This window comes from Mirounga leonina, unplaced genomic scaffold (genome assembly GCF_011800145.1).
Source record: "Mirounga leonina isolate KUSES-001 unplaced genomic scaffold, KU_Mleo_1.0 Mir_101799, whole genome shotgun sequence".
Lineage (NCBI taxonomy): Eukaryota > Metazoa > Chordata > Mammalia > Carnivora > Phocidae > Mirounga > Mirounga leonina.
Window position 1 is genome coordinate 4,170,716 of NW_023270210.1, and position 16,756 is coordinate 4,187,471.

The 16,756-nt window shown below is 49.1% G+C and overlaps 1 protein-coding gene across 9 annotated transcripts in view; it reads right to left on the minus strand.

Moving 5' to 3' along the window:
* The window catches only part of MTMR1 (myotubularin related protein 1), a 62,004-nt gene that overhangs the window by 20,553 nt on the left and 24,695 nt on the right, over positions 1–16,756 (minus strand). For all 9 annotated transcript variants that reach the window (XM_035011910.1, XM_035011900.1, XM_035011918.1 and 6 more), the window contains 8 exons: positions 16,540–16,634; positions 16,058–16,165; positions 13,508–13,609; positions 13,116–13,199; positions 12,143–12,292; positions 11,064–11,252; positions 862–1,047; positions 235–441 (listed from right to left, as the gene is read on the minus strand). In XM_035011910.1, coding sequence (XP_034867801.1) covers positions 235–441; positions 862–1,047; positions 11,064–11,252; positions 12,143–12,292; positions 13,116–13,199; positions 13,508–13,609; positions 16,058–16,165; positions 16,540–16,634 — 1,121 coding nt within the window. The remainder of the gene's footprint in view (positions 1–234; positions 442–861; positions 1,048–11,063; positions 11,253–12,142; positions 12,293–13,115; positions 13,200–13,507; positions 13,610–16,057; positions 16,166–16,539; positions 16,635–16,756) is intronic.

Here is a 16,756-nt window from a genome sequence, read left to right on the forward strand (position 1 = left end):
CCTCATTTATTAAAAAAAACAACATACCTACACTAAAAAAATTTTTAAAAAACAGAGTGCCCTACCAAAAACATACCATGCTGAGGTCCATGGTATTCTATTATGCTGACTCAGGTCTGATACAGAGCAGAAAGCCCACACGTGTGTGTGTGTGTGTGTGTGTGTGTTGTGTGATACACACATGCATAGGAAAGAACAAAACACCCAAGAATGTACCTCACAGTCTCAGCTTACCAGTGCAAACCTATGTCCGAAGCTTATCCACTCCTTCTCTATGAGAGCCTCGAACCCTTTAATGGTGCGGTAGTAACTGTCCAACATCAGCATAGCCAGAGACGTCAGCTGGGCTGTTCGGTCCCAACCATCGCTGCAGTGAACCACCACCGAAGTTTTCCCACATTCTATCTTATCAGCAATCCTTACTGCCCCAGCAAGAAGCATCTTCAGAAAAGAAGGCACATTAGAGCAGGCTACGTTTAATTTCTAGGACAGCAAAAAATAGTTCTGTGGAGAATGTTAAGAAGTTCAGGCCAATAAACCAAACAATGCAATCAAGTGAGGATCACTCAGAAACAGTAGCGCTGGGGGTGGGGAACACACCCAACACTAAGAAAAATGACGACAGTAAATGCAGTCGTTTATTACAGGGCTACAAAGTACATTCCAAACCTGATCTGACGCAGGCAGTATCCCTCAACAAAGACCACAGTCTGAATGTTGCCTGTGGAAACTATGAGAGCCTAGAATACTGCAAAGATGTGCTTCTTTACAGTGCTGAGAAACCACGTGGAGACACAGATTTATGGCAGGTACACAGAGAAATCTTAACCAGAAAGCATGTCAAGGACCAGCTCTCTTTACCCTTATATACTCCAGCCAGTGTGTCCCATCCACGTTGGAGAGCCACCGTGCCTCATCTATCGAAGGGTACACGATCTCTTTCAATTTACGCAGGGATTCTCTCATCACGTGGATGTTGTGGATCTCCAAGAACACGAGCTCCGCGTTGGGGTAAGCACTTTCACTTTCGAACCCTCCACCCTTGGCCTGTGAAAAACAAGAGACAGAACAGCACTGCATCTGAGTTCATACTTCGATTGTTTCTAGTGTTATCAGAAAGAGACCGTTAAGGAAGCAACAAGGCCATCTGTGTATAATAAACCTCCTAATCCTTGTAGGATTCACCCCTGGCTGCTGGCACAAAGTACCACAAACTAAGCGGCTTAAAACAACAGAAATGTCCTCTCACAGTGCTGGAGCCAAAAATCAAGGTACCGGCAGGGCCGTGCTCCCTGAGAAGCCCCTTGGGGAGGATTCTTCTTTGCTTCTTCCAGCTTCTGGTAGCCCCAGGTGGTCCTGGTTTACAGACACATGACTCAAATCTCTGCCTCATCATCACATGGCCTTCACCTCGTGTCTGTCTCTTCTCTTCTCTTCTTCTAAGGACCCCAGTCAGACTGGATTACGGCCCACCCGAATTCAACAGGACCTCATCTTAACTTGATTACATTTATAAAGACCTCATTTCAAAATGAGGCCACATTCACAGGTACTGGGAGTTAGATATTTGGCATATTTTTTATGCAGACACAATTCAACCCATAACAACTGTCCTGCACCCATCATCAGTTTTTAAACCATTAACAACTGGATCTTACTCAAGGTGAGTTAATTTTTAAAGGTTCTGTCTGTTCGTGCCATCTGTCTGAACAGAAAAAGTTGTACTACCACAAAAATTTCTGTATAATAAAACTATTTGTAAATCCCAAACAAGGAGGTTTACGCAATTTAAGTAAAATAAAATGCAAATGAAACAAAAACAGGGACTATGGCTGACCCGTTGGTAATCTCCTAACAAAATCTGGTCTATAATTAGCTTCTATTTTGTGAAGGTCAACATTCAGAACCCATCCATGATGAGAACGTAGACAAACTGAAACCCGGATATGCTGCTGGTGGGGATTCAAACTGTGCAGTCCCTGTGGGAAACAGTTTGGGGGCTCCTCAGATTTAAGCCCAGGATTACCACGTGACTCAGCCATTCCATGCCCACTGAACTGAAGACAGGTACTCGAACAAAAACTTGTCCATGAAAGATCACAGCAGCACTATTCGCCACAGCTAAAAAGTGGAAGCAACCCACTTGCCCAGCAGTGGAGGAATGGACAAACAAAATGTGCTCTCTCCATACAATGGGACTTTAGGCAGTCAGACGAAGGTAAGAAGTGCTGGTACATGCTGCAACATGAGTGAACCTTAAAAACATCACACTGAGGCCCCAGAGACTACATGTTGTATGATTCCATTTATATGAAAGGTCCAGAACAAGGAAATTTATACAGACAGAAAGTAAATTAGTGGTTGACAGGAGCTGGGGGGCGGGGGGGGGGGGGACAATGGGCAGCAACTGCCAATGGGCACAGGGTTTCTATTTGGGGCTATGAAAGCATTCTGGAGTTAGAGGGGATTGTTGCACAACATTGTGAATATACCAGAAGTCACTGAATCGTAAACTCTGGGACAGTTAAAATAGCCAGATTAATGTTATATGAATTTTATCTCCAAAGACATAATAAATGCATCGTGAACCCAAAGACCACACCCTTCATTTCGTCTCCAACCACTTAGCGTGTGGATATTAATGCCCTGAGCTAAATACTGGGGTGACAAGTGGAGACCCTGGTCCTCAAGGCATTCACAATCTGGCAGGGCAGGCGGGTGAGGAGAGGGACGTGTGCAGCGCAGGGGGGCAAGTCCTTTGCTGCAGGAGAGCACGGGGTGTGCTGGGGGCACGTGGCCAGGCCCGGGAGGCTGCCAGGGGGACAGAAGAGATGTCCACGCTGAGAACACAAGTCAGGAAAGCTTTGCCGTGGGGAGGAAGGTCAAGAACACAGGGCAGAGGGGCCGTGGTGTGTAGATGCCCAGAGATGGGCGAGGACGCGGCTCCCCGAGAGGCAGGCAAGCAGCTGAGCTGAGAGCACGCCACGGCGGTGGCGAGAGCAGTGGGAGAGGCGGCCAGAGGGCGGCCTGGGGCTGGACGGCGCAGGCACGGGGAGAGGGTCAGACTTGCACTGTGGCAGACCACTGGCTGTGCTGGACAGAAGGGCCTGGAGGAGGGTGGGATCTCCCGCAGGGAGACCAGCTCGGAGACGGGCACTCATCTGGCTGAGGGAATCGTGGCGGAGGCAGCAGGGCAGAGAGACGCAGCGGACTGGAGATCTTGAAGGGGCAAGACACGATGGCTGACTGGGGCGATGGAAGCAGGAAGCCCATGAGGAGGCAGTGACGCCCAGGATTCCAGGCCGGGCACCCCAAGAGTCAGTGGTATCCTTTCCTGAGACCAGACTATTACAGAAGGAACAGAGTGTTCAGCTTTCAGCATAGTGAGCGCAAGGTGCCTGTGAGAAATGTAAGCAGAAAGGTCTGCAGGCAGCGGTCTGCAGCTCAGAAGACAGGTCTCAGCTGTGACTACGACACGAAGTCACTGGCCTACGGAGGATGTTGGAGGACAGAGGTCTGGCACACCGTGCTCAAGGTCAGGAGGTAAGCCAGGAGAGAAGCGGAGCCTGGGAGCCTGAGAAAGGCCAGCGTTTAAGGCACAGAAAGCAAAGGAGACTGAGAAGAGCTGCCAGAGACTAGAGGAAGAAGAAAAAAGGAAAAGAGTATTTTGAAAAGGAAAAAGTACTAAACTACCAAAAGCTTGAGAAGTCGAGGAAAAGAACTGAAAAATACACATTGGATTTGGTGACCGCACCACGAACGGTCTGGGCAGAGCCGGGGACGGGAGCTCGCTTCACAGGCCTAGGAGGCGAGCGGCCGGTCGTGCGCACCCCGCGTCTCAGGGCGAGAGCTGCTCCCAGAAGCCCGTCTGTAAAGGGCAGGAGAACAACAGCGCCAGCTGGAAGGGGACGGTGACAGTGGCTGGAGAGGCAGCTTATTCGTGCAGATGGGAAAGACTTCATGGCAGAGTCGGTAGAGGACAGAGAGGAGGCCACTCGGCCTCCGTTAACAGGAGGCTTCTGTGGACGGCAGTACAAGGCAGCTTCCAGGTCTGGTGGCAGGAGGCTTGGTGAGGCCTCTGCACAAAGGCAAGGTCAGCTGCTGAGGATGAAGGGGGTGGGGCAGGGTTGTACATTAGAAAAAAAAGTCATAAAGGGGCTGAAGTGGCCTCTGGGGAGCCTGGGGGTGGGGAGGAGGGACTTCCAAGCATCACTGAGGGCCCAGCTGAGGCTGGAGAATTCCAGCATGAATCTGGAGTGGCTCCAGCCTGCACATTGTGAGCCTTTCGTTCTCATGGAACATTCAGCAGTCTGGGGCACTGGCAGGAGAACGGAACTGGGCCAGGTGGGGGTGCCGAAGGGCTACTGAGCCAAGGTGTTGGCTGGCGGACATTAGGCAGGACAGTCTAAGGAGGCTGGGCCAGGCAGGAGCACAGGAATACGGGCAGGGCCGAGAGGGAGCTGGGGGCGGGGGCACTGGGGCCTGGGCCCCCATGCACAGAGGACAGGCCGCAGAGCGACCTGGACAAGAGGCCGAGTCCGAGAGCCCAGGCTAGATCTAAGAACTCAGCAGGGAAGTAGTTCCAGGGAAGACTGGGCTGCATGCGGCTAGAAGCCGGTTACCCGGGCGTAGGAGCAGGGGCTAAGCAAGTGGCTAATGTGCCTGACAGGAAAACAAGAATGTCCGTGTATTTGGATACCAGCTACACTTCAGGTTATTTCACAGAATTCTAGGAGATGCTTTAACTTCAGTGAAACACTTTGTAACACCCACTACAGACAAAGCAGTCTCGAGCACAGTCCTGCCTCCATGACAGAATTATATTTTCATAAAAACCACCGAAGCATCCAATGAAGATGCTGCTGACAAAGGAAGTAACAACACAGCAGAGGGGTGAAAGGCACAGACTTTGGTGGCAGGGAAAAAGGGTTTGTAATCCCAGCTCTGCCACCCAAATAGTTATGGTGCCCTCACCTCTCTGCACCCCAACCTTCCCACCTGTAAGACTTTCAAAGGGCCGCTGTGCAGATTAAATGCTAATTAAGTAAAATCAGTTTTCTTAATTAATGCTAATCCATGCAAGGCTTGGTGCCTTCCCTGCCCCAAGATCGTCAAGCACAGGGCAGGATTACCTCACCGAGCACCTCCCACGTTTGTAGCCCTGCGCCAGGCAGAGGACCCGGGCCCAGCCCCTGCCTGCCGGAGCCCCGGGGCCCGGGGAAGCTGCTCTGTGAGGTGGTGCGCTGGGCTCGAGCTCATCCAGGCCTTCAGCACGGAGGAAGCCCGTGCTAAGGAGAAGCACCAGGAGAAGGTGTTTAAAGGCAATTTGTTGCCCAGGAACTGATCACTAAAGATACAAATAAGACAAATGACAATCCGGAAATGAGGTTATGGAAGTAAACAGATTCGCAGAGAACAGGCATCTGGAGGTCTTGAGACAGAAGGGGAAGGAGGGTGAGAAGAGGCCCCACCTGTACCCCAGAAGGAACAGGGGGAGGGGGTCCAGAGCGTTCTGGAATACAAGACTTTGCTGGCCAGACCTCTCTGTATGGGGGCAAAGCAGGGTTCTGGAGAGAAGCCGGAGATGTGGGGACACTGTTCCCTGCTAGCCCACAAGGCCCCAAGAATAAGCTGACAGCAGTGGCGGCAGGGCCATCCCCAACCCTCGTGGGAAAAAGAAACCCGAACACCCCCAGGGAGCAGCCGGCTGAAGGATGGACTCAGGTTTCCCTGATTTCACACAGCTGTTCTGCGCTTGGGGCAGGCCTGCCAGGCCATCCGCCCATCAGTCTGCCAGTCTTCAGCAGCAGGGGGAGGTTCCCAGGTGAGAGAATGGGAGCCTCCTAGAGGGCGGACAACTCCCAAGGGCCAGAGGTACAAAGTGGCAGGGCGGGATGCCCACGCCCTCAGAATCCAAAGTCCACACACCTCTCCTGTAGCGGACTACATATTTTCGTCCCCACAAAATTCATGTGTTGAAGCCCTAATCCTTACAAAGATGATGTCAGAAGATGCGGCCTTTGGGAGGGGATGAGGTCAGGAGGGTGGAGCCCTCATGATGGCATTAGTGCCCTTATAAGAAGAGACAGAAGACAGTGGGCCTCATTTTGCTCTCGGCAGTGTGACGACACGGTGAGAAGGTGGCCATCTACGAGCCAGGCAGTGGGCTATCACCTGACACGGGATCTGCTGTTACCGTGACGTTGGACTTCCCAGCATCCAGAGCTATGAGAGATAAGTGTCTGTTGTTCATAGGCCACCCAGCCTCTGATATCCTGTTGGAGCAGCCCGAGCTAAGACACCTCTCCCACGAGTTCTCCCACTGGATGCTCCTCTTCTCCTGACATCGAGGACCACTCCCTCCCTCTTTGGGGTCTCCCCCCACCACCTGAAGCACCCCTTCCTCCCGTGGGTTCCTCTCCGGCCTCCACAGATGGCTCAGGTGGCTTGGACTCCTTTGGTGGCCTTGCCCCTGCCCGCCCCCAGCCTGCAACCACCACCCAGCCTGCCACCGTGAGATTGGGCCCCAATCTCAGCCTCCAACCTGACCTTTCTCTGAGCTCCAGAGCCTTATCTTCCCCACTCAGGCTCCTCAAATGCAACCTTTAAAGCTAAGTTCCTTCCCTCCATGTTTCACTTTCTCAAGAAACAATCTGACTGAAAACCCTTTGGTGCCATCACACTGGCTCCATAATGGAGTCCGGACTTTTGAGTTCCCATACCATGCCACTTGCCATCAGGCCCCCTACATGGCGACTGTCCATGGAGAGAGGAACTGACCCACCAGCCAGCCCCTCATTCCAGTCATGGAGCAGCTGTTATGTAATCGCTGGGTTCCGGGGACCCTCAGAGTAGTCCCTGCCACTTGGCGCCGAGGGCCCGGTGGCTGGACGTGCACTGAATGAGGAACTGCAACTGTGTGCAGGGCACCACCACACAGGGAGACCTCCGCTCATCTGGAAAGACGTCCCCGAGGAAGAGACACTGACATGTCATCTCAAGGACGGGGGAATGCTTAGCTCTGGGGGCAAAGGCTCAGAGATGCCACCGGGACGTGCTACAGGAACAGAAAGAAGCATCCCACAGTTGGGACATGGGCCTGGGAGCTGCAGAGACAGGAAGGAAGGGCCCGGGGGTGGAGAGCTTCAGAGGCCCCGTTCAGGAACTAGACGTCACTGCCTCAAGGCACTGAGGGTGTGCGCAGAGGTAGACGTTTAGAAGGTCATTCCGGCCATGATGTGGAGACTGGACTGAAGGGAGCCTGTACAAAACACTAGCAAACTGAATCTAGCAGTCTATTAAGGAGATTATCCACCAGGACCCAGTGGGATTTATTCCGGGAACGTAAGGGGGTTGTAGGAGCTTCCTAGGGCCGCAGTAACAAAGTACCACAAGCTAGGGGGGCTTAAAACAACAGACTTGATCCCTCACAGTTCTGGAGGCTACAAGTCCGAGACCAGTGTGTCTGGCAGGCTTGGCTCCTTCTGGGGGCTTGGAGGGAGACTCTGTCGCGTGCCCCACTCCTGGCTTCTGGTGGCGGCTGGCAAGCGTTGGTGCGGCTCGTGCAGCCTGCCATCTTCCCTACATGACCTTCTAAGGGCGCCAGGCACCGGATTGAGGGCCCACCCTACTCCACTATGACCTCCTCTTCACTAATTACATCTGCTAAGACCCTATTTCTGAATAAGGTCATATTCTGAAGTTCCAGATGAACACGAATTTCTGGGAGACACTACTCGACCCACTACAGTGGTCAATATACAAAAATTAGTCAGTGGAATACATCACATTAACAGACTGAAGGAAAAAAGAAACACAGGATCATCTCAACTGATACAGAAAAGGCCTTCGAACATCTAATACCCTTTCATGGAAAAACCACTCAGAAAACTAACAAGAGAAAGGAATTTCCTTAGCCTGACAAGGGCACCTATGAAAAACCCACAGCTAATATACCCAATGGTGAAAAACTGAAAGCTTTTCCCCTAAGATTAGGAACAAGACCAGGATGACTGCTTTCACTGCTTCTACTCAACATGGTACTAGAGGTTCTTGCCAGGAAATTAGGCAAAACGAAGAAATAAAAGGCATCCAGATTGGAAAGGAAGAAGTAAAGGATCTCTCCTTGCAGATGAGATGGTAATATATACAGAAGAGCTAACAGGGACTTGATTGGTTCCTAGACATAACAGCACTACAAACAAAATCATTCCAGACATGCAGTTCGGTGTCCTGCTTCTGCCTCTTCCACATGAGTTCACACACAAAGAACTGCCCTTGCTCTGTAGGGTGTTTAGAAGACTGCTTCTGTGAATGCAGCTCTTCTCATGCTTCTTACTTCTGTGGGATAGTCCTGCAGTGGTGACAGGAAGTACGCAGGGAAGTGAAAAGACTGACGGGGTTAATGACCCACCAGCTGTGGGAGCATGGGGAACTAATTGAGAATGACTCCCCATGGTAGGCTGAAAAACACTCCCCCACCCAAAGAGATCTACATCAGATCCCTGGTGACTGTGAATGTGACATTTTTTGGAAAAAGGGTCTTTGCAGAGGTCATCGAGTCAAGGATCTTGAGATGAAGAGACCATTCTGGATTACCTAGGGAAAGCCCTAAACACCATCACAAGTATCCCTAGAAGAGAGAAGAGGGAAGACACAGACACGTAGAGAAGGCCACATGAAGGCAGAGGGAGAGATCCGCACGCCACGGCTACGCGCACAGAGCAGCCAACAGGAGCTGGAAGGGGCAAGGAACAGATTCTCCCCTGAAGCCCGTAGAAGGAGCACAGCTTGGGCAGATCTCAGATTTCTGGCCTCCCAAACTGTGAGAGAATCAATTTGTGTTATTTTAAGCCACCTAGTTTGTGCTAATTTGTACAGGAAACTCCTATCCTGCCCATGTCCTTCCCCGCCCTGTTCCTCTGCCGGTCTTCCTCATCTCCGTGACTGGCACCACCAGTCACCCCCCAGGCCAGACCACCGGGGTGGCGAGCTTATGAGCATCATGTGCTGCGGCCATGATGCACATTCTTCTCAGATGTCATCCTGGTACATCTCTACGCCACACACTGTCACCTTCCATCTTACAGACCTAAGGCTTATGGAGAGGTTAATAACCTGCTCAGGGTGTGACAGAGCAGCAAGGGAAGACCTTGGAGGGAAACCCAGGCGAAACTGGTTGCCAAGCGCAGGGTTCTCACTGCCCCGCCTCTCAGGTCGAGTTGGATACACGGAGGTCGTTACATGGGAGACAGCTGAACAGAGATGTCAATGTGACAGTGGGACAGACATTCTGCCTCGCCTTCAGGAGGGATCAGAGTGAGATGGAAACTCGGGTATCAAATTCAACATACAGAGAGTGTCTGGAGTCGTGGCATTGGAGGAGACAGCCTGGGGAGATGGTGCAAAGTAGAAAAGAGGAGCCCGGATGGAGTTCAAGGAGCACCACGATTTGGAGGTTGCGGAGAGGGGAGGAACCAGTGAAGGAGACTGAGCTGGCCAGGTCAGAGAGAGGGACCCAGGCAGTGAGATGTCATGACAGTCACGCAGACAGAGCAGCTCACTCTGAGCTCAGGACCGATGACAGCTACCACGAACCAAATGCTTTCTCCGGGACAGGCCCTGTCCTGGGCCCTGTACAGTACTTCCAGGAAGCAGACATACTGTCGCTCTCACTTGAGAGGCGAGGCACTTGTGGTCTGGACAGATGAAGTCATGGCCCAGGGTCATGGAGCAAGTAACCAGGCCCCTTCTACTCTCCGAGCATACTCTATGTTCCTCCATGGCACACTGCGTGGCCACGTGGCAGACCGCGTGACTGTTGCTCAGTGTGTCCCTCCCCAGTGCCTAGCAAGCTGTGACACATGGCAAGCACCCAGGGACTGAGGGGAAATGGCATGTCCGGTGGCTTGTGTGCTCTCTGAAGCGGAAGGTAATGGCTTCTCTCCAGAGTGAGACAGGGGCGGTAGGAGGTTGGCTTTTTGGAGATTTTGCTCAACGATGGAATAATCACCATGGAAAGAAGAGGCCCAAGCTGCCAAGAGAAACAGACTCCCAGGCACTGCTAGGGGGACACGGGCTGGGCGTGGGGTTGGTGACCGCACCCTTACACATCTTGCCATTCTTGTGAGTGATGTGCTCTGGCACGCTGTTAGATGCCCGTGCCCGTCTCTTCCTGCTCACCATCCACAGCCAGCCCTAATGCCGCCTCCCCCCAGCCTCACCAGCAAGGCTGGCCAGGCTCTCTCCGGGCTCCCCCCACACGCCGAGCTGACCCCTCCTATAACAGAGCACCTCACCGTATCTGTCTTGGTATTTCCCCCAGCACCTGCCCCTAGTAGGTGCGCATTACATGTCTGTGACCCAAGTGTCATTTTACAAGTAAGCATGAGATGGGAAGGGCTGCCGCCACCTTCCTGATCTCTGAAATGACTCACAGAGAGGGCCAAGTCCTCTGCCAGATGCACGCCTGCAGGACCACTGTCAGAAAGGCATTCGTGGGCAATAGAAATGACGCAGTTCAGAGCTTTTCCTACTTGGAGAGCAGGTGCTGGAGGCGTGGCCTCTTAGCTGTGGCTGGGTGTGAAGGATCCTGTCCCCTCCACCTAGCGGGGCTCGAACAGGAGTGGTCTGCGGATGACACTCCTGCATGTGATCTACGGCAACTTTGTACACGTGCCTGGTTTCACACAGGTGACTCCGTTCTAACAGAGCTTCAGACCAGATACGAATTAATCAAGTTATCTCCACAGTTCATGGGTTAAATGGACTCCCAAGGGCCTCATGATCATTTCATTAAAAGTCTTACTTGATTCTTTAGGTGATAATCCTCTTTCTGGGTCTTTGCTTAATTAATTCAGCAGCCAGGATGGTGGAGAAGCAATGAGAGAGACGCTGCACAAAGCCCCACAAGCTATATAATGGTGAGGAACAGCTGGGAGCTACTCAGAAAGACCCCACCTTCAGGTGGGGAGGAACTCCGCAGTCTAACTGAACTGCATAACAACCTACGGCCACCACGTAACAAAAGAGCCACCGTTTCTGTAACGTTACTGAGAACGTACCTTGTTGGTATCAGCGACACTGTTTTGTCGGGCATCGAAGATGATAAGTTTGTGAGACTGTGCGTTAGCATCCATTATCGTTTGCAAGTATTTTTCATCTTCTTTGCAGCGTTTATCATTGGGACCCACAAGTGGCTGGCTGCAACGGGTAATCGTTGCCTGACTTTCTGGATGAATCCACGATAACACCTAGTGTTTGTAAGCAACAAACATTAGTACGGTTCCTAAAACAGTATGTGCCCTGATTGCCAGGCAGTAAAAAGAAGTTGTCTTTTCAAGCAAGGCCTCTTCTGCACGTTTTCCTCGAAGGTGAGGGCTGAAACCAATGACAGCATGATAGTGGCTCTGGAACTCTCTGGGTCAGGTAGAAAGAAATCTGACTAGATAAGCTCCAAAAATCCCCTTCCACCTCTCAAATTCTATGACTCTAAGGACAACAGAAACGAAGTCAAACTGACTAATGTCAAGCCTCACTCCTATTTGAATGACTCGTTTTATTTTGTCTCCTAATTTAAAAACATCTTTGTATCTTCACGATCACATATGTGGCAGAATGAGGGCAAAGTGAAGACAGTGTCTTATGAGATCTAAAGCTAGGCCCCCAAACCTCCAGTTTTCCTCAGGTAGCCAGGAGACTCCGGATTATACCCGACCACAAACTCTAGGCTCAAAGACGCTCACTCCCTCCTTGGTTATAGTGAGAGTGTCATGGGTGGACATGTTATGTTCAAAGTCATCAAACTGCACATGTGCAGTTACACCTCAATAAAGCTGTTTAAAACACTTCAGCCCCTGCCGGCCCCTATGTTGGCTTGGGTAAGGGTGCAGCATTCCACTCAGCGCCTAAGAGAGTGTCTTTGCTCTAAGATGGCTTGACGAACCCAGCGAAGGATGCTGTTAATGCAACAGTATGCTCTTTCTTGCTATGCCTTTGTTAGTCTCCACAGCCTATTGAGGGTGTTAGGCTTATTTTTTCACTTTCTTCTTTGTTCACTAGAGTTTTTTTCTGTCTTGTTTCGTTCCCTATTAGATCTAATACAGTCTGTGTTTATGCCTGAGTGATGATGTTTATTACTTACCGGGACTCTGCCTTTTGCTCGAAAGGCTGCCACTTTTGAAAGGTCAGCATCTTTCACACTAGTTGGCACGACAATGACAGCAGGGTAGGTGTCACAGAGCTCATAGTTACTGTTCACTTTGGATATTTTCCAGCTCTCATTTGGCAAGCCCTGCAGGGTGTCAGAGCAAACTTTTGCATTTTCAAAAAGTACTAAGTGTGAACCACATCCATTTCTTATTTTCTCCGAAAAATCCATTCATAATTTGTTGTTCACTGCTGCTTAGAAGTTTAAATATATGATTATCTAACATAACCCATTTCTTACCTATTTTTAAAAATGTAATGAATCAGAATTTCCAAACATATTTTAAAATGGTAAAAATTACATACTAGAATCCCAATCCTGTACACTTCTTGCTGTGTTTTCTATAAAGAATGAGCATGGTATTGCTTTTGAAAAACCCATGAACGTTCTTTAGGGACACAGAAACGTTTTACAAACATCTACAGTAAGTAATATAAATCACCATACCAAATATACAGTGGACACAAAGATTAAATGTCATCAAAACAGTATCTTATTGGAATATCTTGAACCTGACAATGCACTGAAGACTTTCTAGGCACAGGAACACCATACCAGACTGATGTAGTCATGCCATACACTTAATCTAAGTGAAGCCATTGGTTTTGGTCCTTACTCATCAACTCATTACCAGAATATCTAATAAGAACCATCTGGCCGATTCGCTTTTTAAACCCAGTGCTAGTACTCCACTTGCCTTCTGGAAAAAGGCTGACTAGCAGCAGCATCAAAGGTCTGGCATCGGGCAAATGGGGCATCCCAGGGATGAAGAACCTACAAGCTAGGTAAGTTATACCAACGCACAACTTGTTTCAAACGGTTTTTTTCTCCACTAAATTTCTAACCTGTTAGAAAAGAGAAAGATGCTCAACCCATTATTTTTGGCTTGATAAGGACCATATTTTACCTGTCTCTTATATTCAGATACAGGATCATAAACTTTCCACCCATTCGTTGGAAATTTTTCTTTGTAGTTGAATGCAAAGAGTGTCTGGATACAAAAATCACAAAAATACACATGTCAGTTTTTCTTTGCTATATCATATACCCAATAGTAAAGCTTTTCATTCAGCTATGAGCTAAATATATTAAGATTTCTATTCTAACCTGTAAATTTGGAAGCAACACATTGGCACTTTCCTTAATCATTACATAGAACTGACAAATTTTAAATATCCTAATATTAGTCACAAACAGAGAAAAGAGATAAAGGAAACCTCTGGAAAAAAGGAATAATTAAACATGACTTTTTGGACCTCCCCCCAACACACATGCAAAGGTGTATTTTGGTGTACTTGCCTGCCCATTGGAAAGAGGAAATGCAAGTTTGTTGAGGTTTTCAAATATCCCAAGTTTACTCTGTTCTTCCTGCTTATAAGCAAGTCGCAAGTTCCTCATATCCTATTAAACAATTAGCAAAACTCATTTATTGAATATTTATTGAGTATCTATGAGTCAGACACCATGCTATAAAGAGATAAACAAAATATTTGTATTCATTTCTCATGTGATAGATTACTTCTACTAACAAAAGACAACAAAAGCACCTCCAACAAGGTAACAGCCATTGAAGAAACTGGAACAAAGGGGACATGTTGGGGAGAGAACTCATCAGATGGAAGCAAGAAGAAGGTTAGTACCTGGAAGATGTGCCTTCAGGTCCTGTGCACTGACTGCTAAAGGTGTGCCACAGAATCAGCTGTGAGCATTAAGCTGCCCAAAGAGCCGACTGCAGATTTTGCACCATCCATAAAATAGAAATGCGACAGAGGTTTCTCCCTGCGCTCACAGCAAGGACTCTGTATCACATCGAGACTATGTCCCTCAGTGCGCTCCTTACAGAAATTACGATGCTGTTTCCCAGAATGTTTCTTAAACGCCCCACCATGAAAGCTGCTGGCCGAGCCCGTGGGAGTGCTCCCAGTGAGGTGGCTCTGATTTCTCCCCAGCACTGGTTTGAGCAGGGCCCCCTGACCTTTTTAAACCTACGCCGTTAAACACAAAAGTCTCATTCTTCTTAACATGACATGAAATTTGAAGATAAATATGACCACAAACAGATTAAAGTAAGAGCAATTCGGGAAGTGGCAAAGTTATTGTTGCAATATTATTTATAACAGAGAAGAATGGAAATGACTGAAATGCCCATCGATAGAGGCTGGTGCGCTGAGGAGCTGTGGGAAACCAGCAGCAGTTCTGCACTGATACCAAGGAGTTCTAAGACACACCGTTAACAGGGAAAGAGGGGGCAGATGGGCTATGGAATACACTACCATCGACGTTGGTAAAGACCACACGGACACGCCTGTGCGCCCACCTACTGGGACTGGAACAAGGTGGCTAGGGGGTTGGGTGGCCAGAGACTTACTCTTCCCTACACACCCCTTTTGTACCTTCTGAATTGTGTACCACCTGTTAAAAGAAACCAAACCTTACGCCCTGCAAGGCTCTCAGGTAGGAGCTGAGGGGGCTGGGGACATGGCCCTGGCATGCTAGGCTGGAAAACACTTTAAAGCAGCTATCAGCAAATCTCACCCTGGCCATGAAAACAGCTTCACTCAACAGCCCCAGGCACCTGCCTAAGCAATGTCACTTCCCAGTGCGCCCTCCCTCCAAGCTACTCTGACTACACACACACACACCTTTGTAGCTGATGGAGCTCACTTGCTATTTAGGATTGCTGAGAATGCAAATCATTCCAAGCAAAGGAGAGAGCAGGTGCGAAGACTCAAAGCCCGGGGCGGGGGGGAGGACGAGGAAGGGAGACACAAGGTGAGTGTGAGCAGCTGAAGGAACCGGACTAGCGAGAACGAGGGGAGCGTGGCCGGAGGCGAAGCTGCACAGGGCGGTCATCCAGCTCAGACACACAGGCTTTTGGTGAGTCTTCCCTCTAGCCTAAGGATGATGGGAAGCTACCGGAGAGTTCTAAGAAGGAAAATGTCAAGTTCCCAAACTGCAGGACCATCAAATCACCCCTCTGCTTTAAGTCCCACAACCACTTCACGCGGCTTGGCATGGGGAACCCTGGCCTGAGAAGGACGGATGCGATTTGTTGCAGGACAGCACTGCCCTGAAGTGCCCACAGGGAGTCTAGAACGCCAGTAGATTCATGATCTGCAAGAGTAAAGGATTCTTTGAAAAAATGGGTTCAGCTGCAGTCTGGGGCCACACCAGAGGGAGCTGTGTTCAGAGATGTGATCAAAGCAAACATTGGCAGGAATCCAAACCCTGACCGTGGAAGGGACCCTAGCAATTCCGCACAGACTCTCTTTCCCGGGACTTTAGGGTTGTTAACAAAGTGCACCCCGTGAGGTAAAGTCTTTGGGAATAAGACACACCAGTTAAAGTGTTTCGTAAATGACTACTCATTAAAATCATCACACACATTTCTACTTAATGCACTGGAGGAAGAGAAGAAAACCAAACAAGCATGGCTCAAGTGAAAATCCCAACATCATGTTTTTAATCACAGAATTTATAGGCTATTGCTGTCTCTTCAGGAAGTCTCTGACCATCCACTGTTCTGAAAGGCTGTGTTAAAACAACAAACTGGAAAAAAGTATTGATCTCTGCTTTTCACTTGTTTCTCTGAAATGTAACAAATAACATCAGCACTTAGGTTATAGGTCCATGTTTATTAGAATACTTCAATAGAAGACAAGAGGTTTACCTCAACAGCTTGCAGAGTGGTATGAATTAGCTGATACAAGATTTGAAGAGGCCTCTGTCCTGAAACCATGGGAGTTACTAATAGTCCCAGGGACTCTCACTGCCCAAAGACCGTGAAGAACGCGTCAGCAAAAGCTCCACACTGACCGCCCGGCAGTTTCACATGTGTTCGCACCATACCTTGCACACAATCTCTATGCCACAGGAATTGTCCCCGTGGCTCTGCGCTCCAATCTTCTCAACTCTGCTAATCACACCAAGGGGAACGTCGAGGACAAACTTCGGGTCCTGGGTTTACAAATTAACAAAGGCCTATCAGTGCCAGTCCTCAGGGCTTTCACACTTGAAGTCTTCTCTGGGCGAAAACACACGTTTAGTTTACATTTCCCCTTTGTCCCAACTATAAAACTGAAGTCTGATTTATAACATGCTTTATGAAGTCGATGTCAAGGCTACAGTTAAACTCCTCCCACCAGGTCTAAGTGTGACTTTAACAGCATTTTTTTCTAGATGCAAAATCTATTTCCAAATGTGCACATCTTAAAACTCACCCTGTGGTTCTCTCAGAGTGATGGGATTTCAGGGTTCTTTTTACTTTCTTCTTTATTGTTGACTGTGTTCTGAAGTGTTTTTAAAAATGAAATACCCCTTTAAAAACTTACCCTCTCTACATTCTTGAAGTACATCTTAAAGTCAGTCACCGTCAGGCTTCCACTCACTGCTCCCATAAATGGGCAGATGTACATGACGTCTTTCACTGAAAGAACGAACCCCAAGTAGCAACTTTAGCCACAGACTTGTGCTTCAATAAATCTTGCGTTTCTAAATATATATATTTGTGATTCCAGTTTTCTAGGAACTTTACCTTTTTTATCACAT